General features: G+C 44.6%; 1 protein-coding gene and 1 pseudogene across 1 annotated transcript; both read right to left on the reverse strand.

Annotated features, from left to right (window-relative positions):
• Positions 1–10,676: 10,676 nt before the first annotated feature.
• MAS1L (MAS1 proto-oncogene like, G protein-coupled receptor) lies at positions 10,677–14,184 on the reverse strand. Its single transcript, XM_054492568.2, has 3 exons — positions 13,956–14,184; positions 12,830–13,263; positions 10,677–11,459 (listed from the first exon to the last, which is right to left on the reverse strand). The coding sequence occupies exons 1-3, from the start codon at positions 14,182–14,184 to the stop codon at positions 10,677–10,679; spliced, it is 1,446 nt and encodes a 481-aa protein (XP_054348543.2).
• A 442-nt stretch (positions 14,185–14,626) lies between these two features.
• On the reverse strand, positions 14,627–15,034 carry LOC129038771 (small ribosomal subunit protein eS17-like; annotated as a pseudogene).
• Between the last annotated feature and the right edge of the window lie 4,965 nt (positions 15,035–19,999).

Consider the following 19,999-nt stretch of genomic DNA (forward strand, 5'->3'; position numbering starts at 1 on the left):
GCAAGGTGGAAAGGTGGACTAGTGAGCGATTGATAACACCAGCTGATGGGGGAGTAATGTCAGACTTGCAGGGCATTTTGCTACTCGCTGGGAATATGCTAGGGTACAAGGAAGGTGTGGCCTCTGCCCTACTGGGGCTTCAAGTGCAAATGAGGCAGGAGTACAATAAACTGATAATAACACACAACACGGAATACATAGAAAATAATTATAGACAATTATCCTCACATTAAAAGAAACAAACCTTTTAGAGAAGAGTCAAAAAGGGGTGGATATTTAAGTGGGGTGGTCTGAGCAAACGTCTTTAAGGAGTGAAGGGTGAAAAAGAGTAAAATGTACAGATAGTGTTGAGGGAATGCTCTTAGCAGGGAAGGGAGAAAGGGACCTTGCAAGGTTGGGGGTGAGTTTGGTGCAAACAAGGGAGAGAGTGAATCCTGCGTGAAGATGTCATGCGACAAGGTCAAATGGTGCACCTGAGGACAGCTCAGGTGGTGGACACCATCCTGAAATCTGAGAGTTACGCTGGCTGGGGGGCAATTGAACAAATGAAGCAGGGTGATGTGCTGCTGTTATGGCTATAGAGCATTGACGGGAGGGACCTGGGGCTGGTCAGGGGCTCTCGTTAAGGTTCTGACCGTGGTGGGTGCCAGGCAACACCCTGGTCAGGGTGGGGAAGAATGCATGACATTCTGCAGGGTAGGATTGGAGGAACAGCTGATGTGGTAGGCTTCCTGTGAAGAAGCTGAGACACTAGATTGTGTGATGAGTCTGGGAAAAACACAGAGAGTAGCCTGTGCATGGAACCTGGAGCGAGCAGGGTGGAACAGCTTGGAGAAACCAAGCTGTAGGCTGGACTGCCAGCATTAGGTCTCTCCATGGTAAGCAATGCCAGAAACAACTTGTTATGGCACTCTTACTGAATCACTTTCCTGGCTTTCGTAGGAAGGGATGGATGGAAACTTGAGGCTATAAATGGTGGAGGAACATCAGGATCATGAATCAGTGTCTGCCCAGAGGTCCCCAGGAAGGATGCACTGGGGTGGTAGAAGCCAGAACTCTGAGCAAGGTGATTGAATAAGGATGAAGGATGCTTGTCACTCTCAGAAATATGGAGCTTGCAAAAGCCAGGAAGGTCTGCTTTGCTTCTGACCTGCCTTTCTAGGGGGTTTCCATGGGAACTGAGAATAATGGGCTATCAACAGAAGCAAAGTAATTTTGTCTTGAACTCAGTCAGAAATCCGGTTACTCTGAAAATACACAAAGGTAATAAATAATCTCAAGAGCGTTCGCCCTGCACGTTGGAGGATCCAGCATGTTTTCCAGACATGATCTCTTTTACACCCTTGTGCATAGGCAGTCCCTGCCTTTGTCGAGGAGCTGAGCCCCCTAGAAGAGCAGTTTGTTTCCAGCTGTGAGGCTGAAATCTGCCCTGGGATCGGGGGCCTGAAACACCTAATTTTATCCATGCCTCCATTTCACTCAACAAAGCCCGCTGAAAAACAGCCTTTAGGGACTCCCTGTGCCTCTTCCTGTAGCGGTACTCAGCCAAGAATTAGATGACTAGGTGAGGCATGCTGACCACAATGGACAGCAGCAACAGGAGGTCAAAGGCAAGGGTCAGAAACTTTTCTGGCAGGTACACAAGGACAACTAAGGGCAGGACCCAAAGGAAGAAGCTGATGATCACAAAGCGGACAACGTGGTAGGTCCTGATGGGGGAACGCCACTGGGGACAGCACAGGCCCCAGATGATCAGGATCAGCTCGGACATGCCCATTACAAAGCAAATAAGTACATGAAATGTCACAAAGCCTCATGAAATTGGTCACATGCCAAGCACTTCTCCCATTACTCACAGACCTGGCTAACTGCATACAAAGAAAGGGCCGGGGCCCACCTCACCATGGCAGAGGTGTGCTCTGGGAAGTGGCAGCACCAGGTGGGACAGAGGACACACAGAAAGCTCTCAATAATCATGGCCACCAGGAGACAGAGACCCACTGTGTCAGAGAAATAGGAGACAAGATCCAGAAACACGGCCACCTGCAATGCCACCTGGTGATACAGCACAAGGATTTTCTCCAGCAGGATCACAGTTACACAGGAAAGGTTGACCATATCAACAGTGGCCAGGTTAAGGATGTAGGTCACATAGGGACTGCTCCAGACCTGTGAGTAGAGAAGCCAGCAGATCACATCATTGCCTACCAGCCCACAGAGGGCCACCAGCACTGTCAAGGGGAAGACCACCCGCCTGTCCACCAACTACTCGCCTCCCGTATGGCCCATGTTCACATGTCCTGAGGTCTCAGTCTCATTGTCCCAATCCAGCTTTCCAGAGAGGGTTGCGAGAAGCTAGGCTATGGTGGGCTGCCTTTGCTGCCTGGGCACATCCTGCAAAAACAAAGGCTGGTAACCTACCAGGTCTGGAGAGGAGAGTCAGGGTTGCCCTCTGTCCTCAGAAGTTCCTACTGAGCCTCATGAGATTGGCAGGTATTCTGCACAGCAGAGTGGAGGAGAGGAGCAAGCTTCCTGTGGGAGACCCATCCCTTCCCTCCCAGATTCTCCATTGCAAGATGCCCTCTCATGCATACCCTTACCCATCTCTCCACCACATTCAGTTATCCCTGATGCTTCATGCTGTGCCCAAGGCCCAGTGGGTATCCGTGCACCCAGGTTATCTATAAGGCTGCATCAAAAAATACATTTGTTTACATTACCCCATAAGGATGGTTCTCCAACTTTCCCACTGGTGCAGACTCTTTTTGTGACATAGTTTTGGTGGGGGCACTGGGTGACTACTTTACCCTGAGGTTCTGAGACTCCTTGAGTCCTGGATGGGGAGGTTGCTAGTCAGTACTCAAGGGAAGGGCTCCTGACCTTGCTCCTGCTCACCTCTTCTCTATTAGCACTCAGTCCTCCTCCCTGGACCTTTGCACATGCTGTTCTGCTGCTTGGAAGAGCCTCTGTGCCTCAGTGAGCTCGGTTTCCTCCTTCTAGTCTCTGCCTCAGGGTCATCTTCCAGGTGAGCTTCTGCTGATTATCTTTAAACATTGCACTCTTGACCTGCTGGCAGTCTATGATATTCACTTACTTGCTTTTGTGGGAATCATCTCCTGGAATGGAAGTTCCATGAGAATTTATTTTGTCGTTAAAATTCTGTTCACTGCCTTTTCTCCAGTCCCTGGAACAGGGTCTGACACTGAGGAGCTACTTGGGGAGGGTGCCTGCAGAGGACTTAAGTCGCTCTGTTACATGTGGGTGAGAGCAGGGGACCCTGCACACCAGAAGCTGCTTCACGGGGTCCCGAGGGAGACATGCTCTTGAGCCATGGGCTCTGTCCACTTCAGGAGCAGGCACTCAGCTTCAGGCTGCCAATCACAGGTCTTTGTGTGTAGAATTGTGCAGGGAAGGCAAAGGTACCACTTTGCCTTAGAATTTCCTAGTTTTTAGCCCTGAAAATTCCTTGTCCTGAATATCCCCATAGCCCTGGGGAAACCAAGCTGGTTGGTCACCTAACTAAAAGTGAAACGGGAGAGGATCAATACCTCTTCTGGAAACCCACAGCTGAGTCAAACCTAGTAACATGGGAGTTCAGGCCAAGGGTATGAGAGCTGACCTTATGTGGGCAAATCACAGCTATCTTTGATAAGAAGTGGATCCTTTTCTGCCTCAGTATTCCCAGCTATCTAAGGGTTGCTGTTATGAGCTAAATTGTGACCTTCTAAATTCATATGTTAAGGTCCTAACCCCTAATACTTCAGAATGTGACTGTATCTGCAGACAGAATCTTTAAAGAGGTAATTATGTTAAAAATGGTTCTTTAGGTTGGGCCCTAATCCAACAGGATTGGTGTCCTCATGAGATAAGGAGATTAGGATTAGTTAAGCACACAGGGACAACCATGTAAGCATGCAGGGAAGAGACAGCCATCTACAAGCCAAGGAGAGAGGTCTCAGAAAGAACCGACAGTGCCGACCCCTTAATCTCAGACTTCCAACCCCCCAGGACTGTGACAGAATAGACTTCTATCATTTAAGTCACTCAGTCTGTGGTCTCAGTCATGGAAGTCCAAGCTGATGATCCCAGTAGTGAAGAGAACTTTTTACACAGAATCATGGGAAGTCTCAGAATGGTGAGACATACCTGGTCCTACAACCCTGAGCTACTGAAGCTTTGTTTATGGACCACAGAGGCTTCTGAAACAAAGATTGTTCCACAAATTGATAAAAGCCTAAGATATGCCAGGAAATATCTCACACGTGATCCTGTGATCTGCAGTCACATATTGGTGCATCAGTGGGGTTTCGGGAGAGTGCTAGGGACCAGCTCCAAGTGAGCCCAGTGTTTGAATCTTCCCTCCTTGCCGGGATGATGGAGTTCCCCTTCAGTCAGCAGCTCTGTTGAAATGGAAGGGTCTGGCCCCAGTCTCGCCCCTCCCTGTGCCTGTTGCCTAGACTTTCTTATCTGAGGCCGGGAGAGGAAAGCAGATCCAGCTCGTATCTAATCTGGTCATAAAACGAGGCTTGGGGCTTAGTAACATTGGTGTCCATGGAAACATCAGGCTGATGTGTGGTTCTGTGCCCAGGCCAGGGTGTCAGAACTCGTGATGGTGACAGAAGAGAAACTGCAAACAGGACTCCATGGGCCACCCCAGGCCACCAGGGCACCAAGCAGGAGCAGTTGGGCTTTGGTCTCCAACAAGGAGAGGAGATTTATAGATAAAATAGTTTCATGGGAAGAAGTGACTTCCCCTCCAGCCAAAAGAAAAGATCTGCTATGGAGGTGGCATGTGGCCTCAGGGGCAGAGCCACGCTTCCCATTCCTGGGCTCATTGAAACTCAGCTCATGCCCAGAGATGACCACTGAGCCCAGTGACTGAGCAGTACATTCTTCGTTGTCACCCAGGAGGAGGAGGAGGCAGCCCTCCTGGGGTGGAGAGGCCTCAGCAACTGATGTGGCCCCAGCACTGGGCACAGAGAGATCCTGGTACTTGGAAATGTCATTTGTGTTCTTGGGAATGTCATTTCCAAGTTGGGTCATGAGCCAGGCTCCCCAAGGAGTAGATACAACAGGTTGGATTCCGGGATTCAGGGAGCCAGCGCTGATGGAAGTGCTCAATTTGGTGCAGCCAAAATAGCCAAGTAGCCTTTGCACTGGGATGAAGTATTTGCTCTGGTTCTGAGGTGAGAGCCCACCCTCCCCACCTAATTTTTATCTGAGGTGAAATTCACATAACATAAATTAACCAATTTAAAGTGCACAGTTCTGCCTCACTTTGCCCCTTCACAATATTGGGCAACCACCAACTCTATCTAGTTCCAAAACATTTTCATGCCCCATAAGGATGCCCTTAGCAGTCACATCCCTTTCTCCCTCCCAGCTCTTGGCAACCACCATCTGCTTTCTGTCTCTGTGCATTCACCCATTCTGGACATGTCCTATTAGTGGAATCAAACCCTCTGTGACATCTTGTGTCTGTTTCTTTCACTCAGCCTCATGTTTTCATGGCTTGTTCATGGTGCAGCATGTGCCAGAACTTCATTTTCTATGTTAGATGAGAACTAAATACAAATATAGAAGCTGGGAAATCAGAAAATCTGAAAGGTTACACCCAGAAGTCATAGACCACGCCTCAGTAACACAGTGGCTCAAATCCTACCTGTAACAGAATAACACACCCTCTGCCCATCTACACAGCCAGGGCACCTGTGAACCAGGGACCAGAACACAGAAGTAGCTCACCCACTGGGGCTACCCTGGGAACCGCAAGGCCTCCTTTTTCCAGGAAACTGGTTTCTATCTTGTCAATCTTCAAATGCACCTTCCTCGGTAAAAAAAAAAAAAAATCACAAGGTTTTAAATTAAAAAAAAATGAGTCTTCGAGTTAAAATGCTTTGAAAATGAAATAAAAGGTAGAGGGAACTTTTTTCTCATACCTGGGAGGACTTGGATGGACTTGGTATCACAGAGGCCAACCTCCTGAGAGATCAAAGTTCTGCCCTCATGTCAGGAAGCTTTCTAAGCATATCTGCTTTGAACTGGGTCTTGACAAGCAGTCATCAAGTTCCCTGTGTCCTTTAGGTCTTCCTGTACCAGGGCCACTTGCATATCAGAGCCCAGGCCTTTAACTGAAGCATCATTGTCTCAACACCTCGTGATATCCCCATTGCTTTTTTCTGTCAGGTTTTTCAAAGATCAGATGATTGTAGATGTGTGGTGCTATTTCTGAGGTCTCTGTTCTGTTTCATTAGTCTATATATCTGTTTTGGTACCAGTACCATACTGTTTTGGTTACTGTAGCCTTGTAGTATATTTTGAAGTCAGGTATCGTGATGCCTCTAGCTTTGTTCTTTTTGCTTAGAATTGTCTTGGCTACACGGGCTCTTTCTTGGCTCCATATGAAATTTAAAGTAGTTTTTGCTAATTCTGTGAAGAGAGTCAGTGGTAGCTTGATGGGGATAGCATTAAATCTATAAATTACTTTGGGCAGTATGGCTTTTTTCATGATATTGATTCTTCCTATCCACAAGCATGGAATGTTTTCCCATTTGTTTGTGTCCTCTTTTGTTTCCTTGAGAAGCAGTTTGTTGTTCTCCTTGAAGACGTCCTTCACATCCCTTGTATGTTTTTTTTAAGAAACAGAATCTCACTTTGTTGCCCAGACTGGCATGGAGTGAAATGATCTCGACTCACTGTCTCAAATTCTTGGGCTCAAGAGCATCCTCTGTTCCCACTCTCTAATGATACATAATACTGGTGATTATCAGGCTCAAGTCCTGCCTATAGTCATGTATCTGAAACACAATTGGGATTCTATCCAGGGACTCTTGTCCACAGGACACTCCTAAAAAGATTGGCCTCCCCCATATAGTGTATCTCTTATGCCTTCCTACCTTTGAGAACCAGCACTATTTGCTTCTATCACAGTAAAAGCCACACCCAGCTAATTTTATAAACATAAATCTAGGCCCTGGTTTAACAACAATGGGCATCAATGTATGAGGCAAGCTTATCTAGTACTAGGATTCCAGTTTGCTGTGTAGCATTCCCATAGAAGGCTGTCTTTGCCTTTTCATTCAACGATAAGAAAATATTTCCAGTTAGAAATGTTTTTGGCTGCCAAATAAAGAGAAACTCAATTAAACTAATTTTAGCAGTCAGTGATGTATAATATTGAAGCACAAGAAACCTGTAGATAGGGCTGCTGCAAGATGTTCAAGTCAGTGGCACAATGTCTTGAAAAAATTAGAATTATCCACTTCTACTTCTGGCATCTTCAGAATATTGTCCTCATTCCTCACTGGGCATATTTTCCAAATGCTTAGGATATGACTTCATACTCAGAATATGATATAAAAAATGCAAGAAAAAAGAACTTCCTTTCCTTCCATCTCTTTTTATATCTGTGAAAACTCTTCTTAGAGTCATACCACATAGAATGTCCTGCTATATCTCATTGGAATGCTCTCACCATAACCAACACTTAGGCCTTTTTTACCTACCCCCAAATTATATACACCTCCCTCCCTTGTCCAAGTTAAAATTAAAATATTTGCATCTATGTGAAATGCACTCATTATTTTGTCAAGAACTGTACCTAGTATCATCTTGTTACTGCCTCTAGCTCCATTGTGGCACCCACGTGATAGGCATTTAATTCCATTCATTCAGTGAGTGTCCTTTCCAGCTTGACATTCTTGGGTAAAAGAACAGACAGAATCACACTTGTTGTCAGGAAAGTAAGCTCCATCACCCTCAAGCTCACAGTTCTCTGTTCTTCTCATTGGAAGGATTCACCTAATCTATTTAGTGAATTGTCCATGGACACCGGAACTTCCCTCTGGGAGATTTTCCTTATTTGGTTTATTCCGTGGCCACACCTGGATGTTTGAGGTGAAACACCCTTCTAATGTTTGTTCACATTTCACAATCCCATTTCTTTTGGCAAAAGGTCAGGGTTCAGGTTTGGGCCTTTGGGTCTGAACATATGATGTTATTGGCCATGTTATTTTCACTTATTAGTTTGATTTTATTTGTTTCATTTTTTCCTTTTATTTTAAGAGGTGGGGAGTAGTAATTTCATTACAAACTTTTGTCTTACAAATTCCCTGGAAACAATCTCATGAAAATATTTATCAATGTAATTTTTGTGTGTGTGTGTGTGTGAGAAGATTCCTGTTCCCAGCTATGGGCACCAGCTCCTGCTAAGTCCTACTTAATGGCTTTGCCTCGGAGAAGTACATAACAGCTACAGGTGTGAAAGTGCCCAGTCACCCAATCCCTCCCAGATGCATCTCTGCGTAGGGACAGTAGGATTTTCTGCCTTGGGAGCAGGTAAAACCAGTATTGTTGCAATAAACACCTTGTCACGGACATCACTTGGTAACACTATTTTGTCTCTGTAAAATTGAGCAATAAAACTTTAAACGTTGATTGTAAGTGTATGTGTGTTTATAATTTTAAGGTACAGTACTCAATTTTTCCCCAACAAAAGTGATAACTTAAACTCACCACTTTGGTTGCAGAAGACATTAAATCCTCTATATTCTTCTGTGTGTCCAGCCATTAAAGCTTATTAATAACAGGGGTAGAAAATCATATCTCATTATGCAGTGCTCCTGATGACTAACAAATTTGAATAATTTAACCATTTAACAAAAAAGATTAAAGTGGGCTCATACTGCACACTATCCTCCAGTAAAAAAAAATCAAATTGATCAAATATTTACATGTTTACAAATGAAATAATTTAATAGTATTATAAGACAGCATAGATTCATTTTATATTATCTCATGTAGGTAAGACTTCTTTAGTCATAACTCAATACATAAGCCATAAAAGACTGACAAATTCAAATTTATAAAAATGGTGTGCATGACAATAACATTTTTTTTAAAATCATAACCGAAGTGAAGTGACCAATGAAAATGTTGGAAATTGTATTTGCAGCTCAGACAACTGAAAAAAGACTAATCTGCTTATAGGTGGAGAGCTAACAGAAGTGGAGAGACAAAGACCTGTCCACGAGAAGTCTCATGCCCCTTCCTTCACTCTGACACCTCCTCAACATGCTCCTGAAATGTCAGCATCGTGAGACATGAGCTACACAATGATGCAATATGGGAATTAAGAGGTAATCATATATTTTAATGTCAGACTTGAATGAATCTTCTTTGTTTTGAGTAACATGTACACATAATTGAATAAGCACATATAGAAATCATTTTAAAAAGTTATTTGGTAAATTACACCTTAAAAGGAGATTATACATTATTTTAAACACCATGGTGGACAAATCTGACCATGTCTTCAGCCACAGAGTAAATCTCAAAGAAATACAAATAATAATATTAATAATAACATTTTGTTGGTTATATTATTTGACCACAATAAAATAATATATACAATAACTAGAATTTAAAACATATATATAAAGCAATATTATAGAATGGCAATTCTAGTCCTTCAAGGATTGTCTAAAATCATAGATATAAAATTAATAAGGCTTAAATAAAGAGTATGTACTTAAAGGGAATGCAATTTTTATTCAAATTACAAAGAGGTATTATTAAAACAACTTATTATGTACAAAGCACTGGGACATTAAACTGAATCATGAAGTAATGACTTCAACCTCACAAAACTTCTCGTCTTCTAGGGGAAGCTTAAGATAAGACCGAAATGGTGGAATCATTACAAATTACAATAATGTTGTAAGAAATAAAAGATCAATAAGACCAGCCAGAGAATGTGGTCATAGAAATGCTCTTAAAGTTGACCTTTTTAACTAGAGATAAAACATGGAAAAGGCAAAGACAAGGAAAATTGTGAATGACATAATTCCTCACAGAGGAAAGAAAATTTGCAAAAAGGATGTGTTCCATTTAACAAAAGAAAGCCAATATGAGGGTTTTGTAAGCAATGTAAGCAAGATGAAGAATTAAATGGTATTAAGTTGGAGAGAGGATGAGGTAAATTTGTGTTCTTCAAAGTCAGAGGTTTGGGTGTAAATTCTAACCTAGTGAGGAGGGATTATATTGTCCAACGTAATGTTTTTGTACATTTATTCAACACACTGCAACATATTCATCATCCTTACTAAATAATTATTACACACGTTGTAAATAAAATCCAAGGAGTCCTGTATATTCATAAGGTTAATTAATCCTCACACCAACCATGCATATTAAATACCAACTTTATCCTCCTCTTGCATAAGATGAAACAGAGTTACAGAGAGTTATTTGCCCACAATAACATGCTTTGAATGGGAGAGCCAAAGTTTAGACAAAGGCAATCTGGGTCCAAAACCCTGACTCTTAACTCTTATGTGATGATGCCTCTTGGTAGTTCAGATAAGCTCAAGCTCTATCTAAGGAGGAGATAGACAAAGGGAGGAAAATCTGTGGCTGGATTTGGAGGATGCTCCAGGATAATGATTGAGAATAATGCATGGCCTTTTGTATGGTCTTTATTTGGGATTCCACAGGTACCAGGAAAGTCTCACTGGGTTCCATTCCCCTCATCGTTGGAAATGGAGCGCATTCAAACTGGGCTTACTGCCTAGGGAGGAAGTTAATGTCTCTTCCAACAACAAACAGTAAGGGGTTGTTTTGAAAGTCCTTGAAAGCTGAACTTGATTAGAATAAAGCATTGATTTGATGCAGCAGCCTTATGAGGCAGAACAGGCTGGGTTACTATGTGTACAAGTCCCCAGCTCAGATGTGGGAAATTGTGTTTCCACATCAACCCTGTGCTCCGTGGGAAGAAGGTTCTCCACATGCTGAGTAGAGTCTGGTTGCTCCTTCGGGTCAATGCCAGCTGCCTTTTTGTTCCTCCCCACCTCTGGCTGATCTGCTAACACCCATTGGAGAATCACTCTGAGAGGTTCCTTCAGCCTTTTCTTTCTGAGGCTCCCCACAAAGAAATAAATGATAGGGTTGGCACTGCTGTTTATAATGAGGAACAAGGAAATTAAATAGAAGGTGGTGACCAACATTTTGAAATCTGTTATGAGGGGTGCCACGCTCAAGGGTAGGGCCCAGAGCAGGAACATGGTGGCTGAGATCTGCACCACCGCATAGACCCTGGTGGCCTTTCGCTGCTGGGAGCAGCACAGGAGTCTAATGAGTAGAGTCAGACTTGACACACACATCACAAGTAAAAGGATACCACGGAAGAGCCCAGAGAGCTTTAGAAATATGACACATGCCTTTACATGTTTCCAGTAAGTTAGGAAAAGTGATTTTACTATGTTGATGCAAAAAGGCAGGCCCCAGATGAGGGTGCAGACAACATTAGATGTGTATTTTGGGCGGTGGCATCTGTACCAGATGGAGAAGAGGACACACACACCCCGCTCTGTGCTGATGGCCACCAGGAGACAGAGACACACCTCAAAGGAGAAGGGAGACAATATGGCCAGGAAATCAGGGATAAAAAACACGACTCCGCTCTCCCCCTCCCCCTCCCCCTCCCCCTCCCCCTCCCTTTCTTCGGTCTCCCTCTCCTTCTTTGGTCTCCCTCTCCTTCTTTCTTCGATCTCCCTCTGTTACCGAAGCTGGACTGTACTGCCATGATCTCAGCTCGCTGCAACCTCCCTGCCTCAGGCTCCTGTGATTCTCCTGCCTCGGCCTGCAGAGTGCCTGGGATTGCAGGCGCGCACCGCCACACCTGACTGGTTTTTGTATTTTTGGTGGAGACGGGGTTTCGCCGTGTTGACCCGGCTGGTCTCCAGCTCCTGGCCTCGAGTGATCTGCCTGCCTCGGCCTCCCGAGGTGCTGGGATTGCAGACGGAGTCTCGCTCACTCAATGCTCAATGTTGCCAAGGCTGGAGTGCAGTGGCGTGATCTCGGCTCGCTACAACCTCCAAGTCCCAGCCGCCTGCCTTGGCCTCCCAAAGTGCTAAGATTACAGCCTCTGCCCTGCCGCCACCCCGTCTAGGAAGTGAGGAGCGTCTCTGCCTGGCCGCCCATCGTCTGGGATGTGAGGAGCCCCTCTGCCCGGCCGCCCCCTCTGGGAAGTGAGGAGCGCCTCTGCCTGGCCGCCATCCCCTATAGGAAGTGAGGAGCGTCTCTGCCCGGCCGCCCATCATCTGGGATGTGAGGAGCGCCTCTGCCCGGCCGCCCCGTCTGGGAGGTGAGGAGCGTCTCTGCCCGGCCGCCCCGTCTGGGAAGTGAGGAGCACCTCTGCCCAGCCGCCCTGTCTGGGAGGTGAGGAGCGCCTCTGCCTGGCCGCCCATCGTCTGGGAAGTGAGGAGCGCCTCTGCCCGGCCGCCCTGTCTGGGAGGTGAGGAGCGCCTCTGCCTGACCACCACCCTGTCTGGGAGAAAGTGAGGAGCGCCTCTGCCCGGCCACCCCGTCTGGGAGGTGAGGAGCGCCTCTGCCCGGCCGCCCCGTCTGGGAAGTGATGAGCGCCTCTGCCCGGCCGCCCCGTCTGGGAGGAGAAATTTTTCTGCCTTGGGATGCTGTTGATCTATGGCCTTGCACCCAGCCCCCTGCTCTCTGAAACATGTGCTATGTCAACTCAGGGTTAAATGGATTAAGGGCCATGCAAGATGTGCTTTGTTAAACAGATGCTTGAGGGCAGCATGCTCGTTAAGAGTCATCACCACTCCCTAATCTCAAGTACCCAGGGACACAAACACTGCGGAAAGCTGCCGGGACCTCTGCCTAGGAAAACCAGAGACCTTTGTTTATGTGTTTATCTGCTGACCTTCTCTCCACTATTATCCTATGACCCTGCCATATCCCCCTCTCTGAGAAACACCCAAGAATGATCAATAAATACTTTAAAAAACAAAACAAAACAAAACAAAAACACGACTCCATGATAAGTTAGCAGAGTCACCTGTAAGAACCCCACTGCCGAGCAGCAAAGATAGATCACGTCAGCAGCAACCAGGTGGAGGATGTACACCATGTAGGGATTCGTGGCCCCACAGCAAAGCAGCCAGAAGACAGTGCCATTCAATAAGACCCCACAGAGGGAGACCAGCACAGCTGTGGGGGCAATGATCTTCAAGGGCAGGGCCTGCTGTCCCACTGCCATGCTCATTTGCATATGTATGGTTTCATTTGTCTCATTTTGAAGAAAGACGCCACGGAGCTGAGATAGCAGGTTTGGGTTCTGTGCCTCCTGGTCACCACTGTGGAGACAAAGGCTACATGAGAGAGATATCTGTGACTCAGCAAACACTGTCCATCCAGCCCTCTGGCTGAACCAGCAAACTTTTCCCCCAGACCATGGGGTGCTGGGACCTGAGTGGGCCACAACATCACAGTCAGGAGCAGTGGTCCATCTAGTGGTGTCCTCTGGACTCAGACCCCTTGCCTCTACATTTTCCTAGGCTGGAATAGAACACCCATTGTTGGGTGTCCTTTTTAGGAACAGCTGAACATTAACTACATATCAGAGTGGACGGGAGTATCTGCTCTGCAAATAGCTCCCCACGAATTTGTGATATGTTCTCCCTCCCCCAACACATCTCCTATTGTACAGGATGCCCCAGGCCTATCCACATAGACCCAATATCTTGTTGTTGGGCACTAATGAGGCACTAAGCATTGGGAATGGAGATTTGTGTCTGGTCCAGGTTCGACTCATGAGACACTAGTGTCTCATCTCTTTTTTTTTTTTTTTTTTTTTTTTGAGACAGAGTCTCATTCTGTCACCCAGGCTGGAGTGCAGTGGCGCGATCTCAGCTCACTGGAACCTCCACCTTCCAGGTTCAAGCGATTCTCCTGCCTCAGCCTCCTGACTAGCTGGAACTACAGGCACCCACCACCTTGCCCGGCTAATTTTTTTGTATTTTTAGTGAGATGGGGTTTCACCATATTGGCCAGGCTGGTCTCAAACTCCTGAACTTGTGATCCACTCGCCTTGACCTCCCAAAGCGCTGGGATTACAAGCGTGAGCCACGGCACCTGGCCATGTCTCATCTCTTTCAAACCCAGTCCTGGGGCATCCTTGGATAGCCATACAGGATGCAGCAGTGCCACAGTATGGCGCTTCCCTGGGCTCAGACAGGTACAAGGGAGCACTGAGATTTCCAAGGCAGGCATTTCACAGCAGTTGGCACCAAAGAAGTCCTTTCTATGGCTGGCAGGACTTGACCTGGAAAATAAGGAAATCTGCCTTTCTCCAGGGGCATGAGGCTCAGGCAGTGTCTGTGTGGGCATCATTGACTGCTGTGCTCCAAATGTCAGCTGAGGAGAAGGAAATGAACAGACTTAGGGTGCAGCAAATACAAAAGAGGCCTAAGAATATTAATATAAATATTAATATAGAGCATAGCATTTTAATACTATGTAAATATATTAATAGAGAGACTAGCATATTAATACTATGTAAATATATTTACATATTAATAAATTATATTACTATAATATTGCTATATTAACATGTTATTAATATTGATGTTAATATATTCACATTATATATTTGTTAATATATTAATTATATTAATATAACATATTCTCAATTATACTATCACGGATATTGATAATTAATATTGACATTATTTAGTTTATTAATATTTATGTATTTATTTATTGCTGTTGTCCCAGGTTTATTGAAAATAAAATCCAGTGAGTGCTGTATATTACAGCATTGGAGAAAGATTCAAACAGCTCCACGAGGCATTTTGAAATTCATCCCAACTGTAGGCTGTGTGACCTGCAGGTTGGACAGGCTGCCAAAGTCCAAAAGCTTCAGCATTTCCTTAGTGTCAGGATCTACTTCGATGATCTCCTGATCCAGGGCTGAGACCTTGGGGACATAATTGTCCCTCCTTTCTTTCTCCTCCTCCCGTAGCTTGATGGAGATACCTCTCACTGGACCTCTCTGAATCTGCTTCGTCAGATGTGTGACATAGCCTGCTCTCCTGTTGTGGGGCTTCTTGCTGAGGATAATGGGGATCTCCTCACACACACACTTGTTTGTGTGGAAGTCATTGCCCAGGCACATGTAGTACTTTTCTACGATGACCTAGGCCACCTTCGTCACAGTCTTGATGCCAACAAGACCCATGTTGGTGGGTCTTTGGTCATGAATATTAATTGATATTAACATTATTCAGTTTATTAATAATGTATCACTAATAATATTTATACAATATTAGTAAAATAGTTTATCAGTACATTTTAATGTTAATATGCTTTCAATATTAAGATAGTAATGTATTATTGATTACATGTGAATATATTAGTATATTAACAGTATATATTAATATATTTGGTATACTATATTAATATTTATATGATATGAATATGCTATTAGTGGCATGTTAATAACAATATATTAATAATATAATATGATTAATAGTTGTATGTGATTATTAATTATATTATTTATGATTATATTATCATTAACAATTAGTACTATTACATCTTGTTTATAATGAATAATTATTATTAATATTCAAAAAACTAATAATAATTAGTATTTTTATAGAACCTGGAATTGTGGAGCAGACTTCGCAAGGCTTCTTTGACTTCTGCCTCCAGCTCTGCGATCTGTGAAACGCACTGGGGTCTTCTACTAGACCTCCCTTTTTGAGGCTCCTCCAAAGACCATTTCATCATCTGCACTCAACAGTCTCCTCAGGAAAATGCCTCTTTGGTATGCAAATGTCACTTGCCACAAACTTATCTTTGGTATGAGGATAAGACAGTGGTAAGGTAGAACTGTCTGTACCTTCTTTGGGTTTACATTGTGATAATTGCAATGAGAAAAATAAATTGGGCTGAGTGGATAGAAAATGATAAGGGTAATGGATGTTTCCTAGTGGGATAAATGAGGGGAGCTTCTTAGTAGGACATGGAGATCTGAATGACCTACTGGAGCAGCAGGGTGACAGCCGGAAGGAAAGAGCCACAGGCAGGCTCAGCAAGCTCACCACCCTGGGGCAAGTGGCTTCATCCGCTTTGTTAATCTTTGATGCTCCTGTCCAGAGAGGGCCTCTTAAGCAACTTGAGTGCAATAACTATTTTTCAATTATTGAGTTAGTAAACCCCAAAGAGGTCCCTTTAACTCCCCAAGGAGTTAAAGACTTATAAGCCATATTCAAGATTGGAGAATATTCTGATCTCAGCCATCAGTGGACAGAAAGGGGCAGCCAGGCCCCTTCAGAGCAGCACTGAGCTGCTGTCCCTGGAGTGGTGGGGCCTGACCACAGCTTCCTCTTTCACCCATGGAATCTTTATCACTATTTTGCAGAACACCAAAGATGTAGCCTCAGATGTGAATCTACTTACATGCTGGAAGTTTGTCCATGATGTTGAGAGCCGATTTAAATGGAAGATCCTGGATGAGTGCAGATACAGACTGTGAGCAGGAGAGCTCTGCTCTGTCTCTTTTCAAGACTCTGAGACAGAGGCCAAGAGCCTAGCATGCAAAACACCTCAGACAGTGCATCCAGGGTAGGGGAGAACTGATATGAACCATTCACCCTCAGCCAAAAACCAGCTCACCTTGGGCAGGTGTGGTACCTCAAGGCTGACCACAGACTAGAGGAGATCTCATGTGTCTTCCTTGGGGAGATTCCTGGCCACCTTCCTGTCTCAGGAAGATGGATGGAATCATTTCATTGGAGGATGCCAACATCCCCTGTCCAGGGCCCACTGCCTGAGCCTTGGACATTTCTGCTGAGCTGGCTAGGCCTCTGAGAATCAGCCCTGATGACCCTTGATGCCCCACTATGGAGTCCAGAACACTGAAGAACTTTGGATGCTTGAGAGGTGAAACGCTCTGGGCCCAAAGAGATCAAACCATCCTTTGCTGAGATCCTGAACACTGATAATTACTTCTCATACTTTAAGACAGCTTCATAGACGAAGTTGTCAGAGAAGCTGAGCTCACTAAAGCAGGATGTTTCTGTAACAAGGAAAAAATCATTAAATGAATTACTATAGCTGATCCATGGGAATGTCCAAAAAGATGTTACAGATTTCACTAGGGCTTAATCTTAGTCCTGCAGCACCAAGGACACACTCTTCCTCCTACTGACCTGGGAGGAGCCAGTTCAGGAGAGAACAGGAGAAAATAACCCAAATGTCCATTAACAGAGAGTGCCAACAGCTTCCAAAATGTGTCTCCAGTCAAGGACAGGCCAAGATGACTCATCAAAGAAATGCACATCAAAACCACAACTAGATAGCACCTTACACCTGTTAGGATGGCCATTCTGGAAAAACAAAAGATAACAAGTGCTAATGAGGATGTGGAGAAAGGGAACCCTCACACACTATTGGTGAAAATGTAAAATGGTGCAGCTGCTGTGAAAAGCAGTATGGAAATTCCTCAAAAAATTAGTAGTAGAACTGCACCATATGGTCTAGAAATCCCACTTCTGAGTATTTATCCAAAAGAATTGAAATCAGGTTTTCAAAGAAATATTAGCACTCTTATGTTCACTGCAATACTATTCACAATAGCCAAAATGTGGAAACAACCTAAAAATCCATCAAAAAATGAATGGATAAAGAAAATGTGATATAAACATAAGATAGAACAGTATCCAGTCTTTAAAAAGGAAGAAATTTGGCCAGGTGTGGTGGCTCACACCTGTAATCCCAGCACTTTGGGAGGCCGAGGTGGATGGATCACGAGGTCAGGAGTTCAAGACCAATTTGACCAACATGGAGAAACCCTGTCTCTACCAAAAATACAAAAATTAGCTGGGTATGGTGGTGGATGCCTGTAATCCCAGCTACTTGGGAGGCTGAAGCAGAGAATTGCATGCACCTGGGAGGTGGAGGTTGTAGTGAGCTGAGATTACGCCACTGCACTCCAGCCTGGGTGGCAGAGTGAGACTCCATCTCAAAAAAAAAAAAACAAAAAAAAAAAAGGAAGAAATTCTGCCATACATGACAACACAGTTGAACCTGGAGATCATTATGGTAAGTGAGATTAGCCAGTCATAGAAGAATAAATACTGCATGCACTTAAATTGGGTGTCTAAAATAGTCAAATTCATAGAAACAAAGAGTGGGATGGTTGTTCCCTGGGCTGTAGGATAGGAAGTAGGGAGCTAGTAGTCAGTGGGCATAAAGTTTCAGTTTAACAAAATAGATAAGCACTAGAGATCTACTGTACAAAAGTAGTAGTTGCCTATAGTTAACAACAGTGTACTGGAATGTTTTTGCAACTGAAGCTGCTTCAACTTTTTGAGCCTCAGGTACTTCCTCTGCAAAATTAGAATACTGATAACACCTACTTGTGGGTTTGAAAATTAAATGGGTGGATAGCATGTAAGTGCATAGAACAGTGCGGAGCTATATAGTGAGAGATGGATGAATAAATATCATTCTTTTGGGACAGATGAATATCAATATGCAAATGTAGTAAATTGGATCATTTCAGACAGTGCTTACTACTCTGAAGGAAAAAAAAAGTGGCAGTGGGATGGACTATCTTAAGGAAAACAAGAAAGATACTGAGCCACTTAGGTCCTTTCTGAGTTGACGATATTTCCTGGCTTTTTCAGGAAGCCAATCCTGGGAATATCTAGAGGAACAGTGCCCCAGATAGTGGGAACAGGAAGTACAAAGGCCCATAGGAAGAACAGTCATATGGTTGAAAAGAAAGAAGGCCAGTGTGGCTGAAGTTTAGGGAGGGAAAGAGAGAGTGACAGAAGTAAATTTTTAGAGAGGTAGGCAGGTGTGGAATCATATAGGCCAAGATAAGAAGTTTGAATTTTAGGTGCAATGGCCAGCTGTTGGAAAGTTTTAGTTTTTAATTATTAATCCAGATAATGATAGTATCAGGATTTACTTATTTATTTAGAGACAAAGTCTCACTCTGTCACCCCCAGGCTGGAGTGCAGTGATGCAATCACCGCTGACTGCAGCTTCTACCTCTCCAGCCCAATCGATGCCCCCACCTCAGCCTCCTGAGTAGCTGGGACCACAGGCGTGTGCCGCCACATCTGGCTAGGTTTCTTTTCTAATTTTCTAATTTTTTTCTTTTTGTAGAGATGGGAGTCTCCCTATGTTGCCCTGTGCTGGTCTCAAATCCCTGAGCTCAAGAGATCCCCTCCACCTCTACCTCCCAAAGTGCTGGGATTACAAGGATGAGCCGCCGTGCCCAGCCAAGGATTTGCATTTTAAAAGATCACTACTGTGCACTTAAAATTATTAGGATAATGGATCTTGTGTCAAGAATTCTTACCACAATAAAGCAAAATTTACACACAAAAAAAGAATAAGCAAGGATGGATTCCAGCCCCCAGTCCTCAAATGAAGGGTTGCGCTGTCCTGATAATGTTCTTTCCCTTGGGGAAAACACATCTAAAATCCTTGCAAAAACTCCTCCGAATTAGAGAGATGAGAGAGAGAGCCAGGTGAAGAGAGAACACAGTTCTCTTATCTGTGACATTCTTCCTGGGAGCAGGGGTAAGTCAGGGGGCAGTGAGGCTGACACAGACACAGAAGGACAGGTGACACCTCTGTGGACCAATGATCTGGAATTGTCTTCCCTGTCCTCTGACTATGAGCTCTCTGTTGGGCTTCCAGAAGTTACTGGACCTTGAGCAAGTTTGATCAAGATTTCCATGTGCTCCTTGTTTTTCTTCTGGCCAATGAGTGGCTTCTATCTGTGGGGACAGATAGCTGAGCATCCCATGGTTTATCACATGGTCAGCTGCTCCACTGTGGCTTTATGTGCCCAGGCAGGTCCTTCCTCTCTCCATCGGGCTCCTTTCTCTTACTCTGGTCAGAGCTCCGCATTGCCCTGGCAGCCCCTGGCTCCCTCATCCTAGGGACAGGGAACAGGGCCTTGCAAGGAGTAGACCCAATTCCAAGTTGGATATGTTGAGTCAGTTTCTAGCGAGCTGAAATTCATGGCATTGCTATTGATAAACACAAGATCAAGATCAAATTCAGAGAACCCCTCAGGCAAAAGCTTTCACCGTGCTTCACTCCCAAAGAAAGCACCCCTTGAGGGGTGTTCCAATACAATGTGTGCAGAGAGAACCCAGTAATGTGGCCCTTTCTT

The sequence above is a fragment of the Pongo pygmaeus genome, chromosome 5 (assembly GCF_028885625.2).
Source record: "Pongo pygmaeus isolate AG05252 chromosome 5, NHGRI_mPonPyg2-v2.0_pri, whole genome shotgun sequence".
Classification (NCBI taxonomy): Eukaryota; Metazoa; Chordata; class Mammalia; order Primates; family Hominidae; genus Pongo; species Pongo pygmaeus.

Bases quoted from the DNA above. Each gene is read 5' to 3' on its own strand.
- MAS1L (XM_054492568.2), bottom strand. From the start codon at position 14,184: ATGCCCACACAGACACTGCCTGAGCCTCATGCCCCTGGAGAAAGGCAG. The intron at 13,264-13,955 runs GTTTGAAAGAGA...TGGCCCACTCAG, and splicing joins CAAGGATGCCCCAGGACTGG to GTCCCAGCACCCCATGGTCT. The intron at 11,460-12,829 runs GTCGTGTTTTTG...GGGGAGGGGGAG, and splicing joins CTCTGCTAACTTATCATGGA to AGCGGAGTCGTGTTTTTTAT.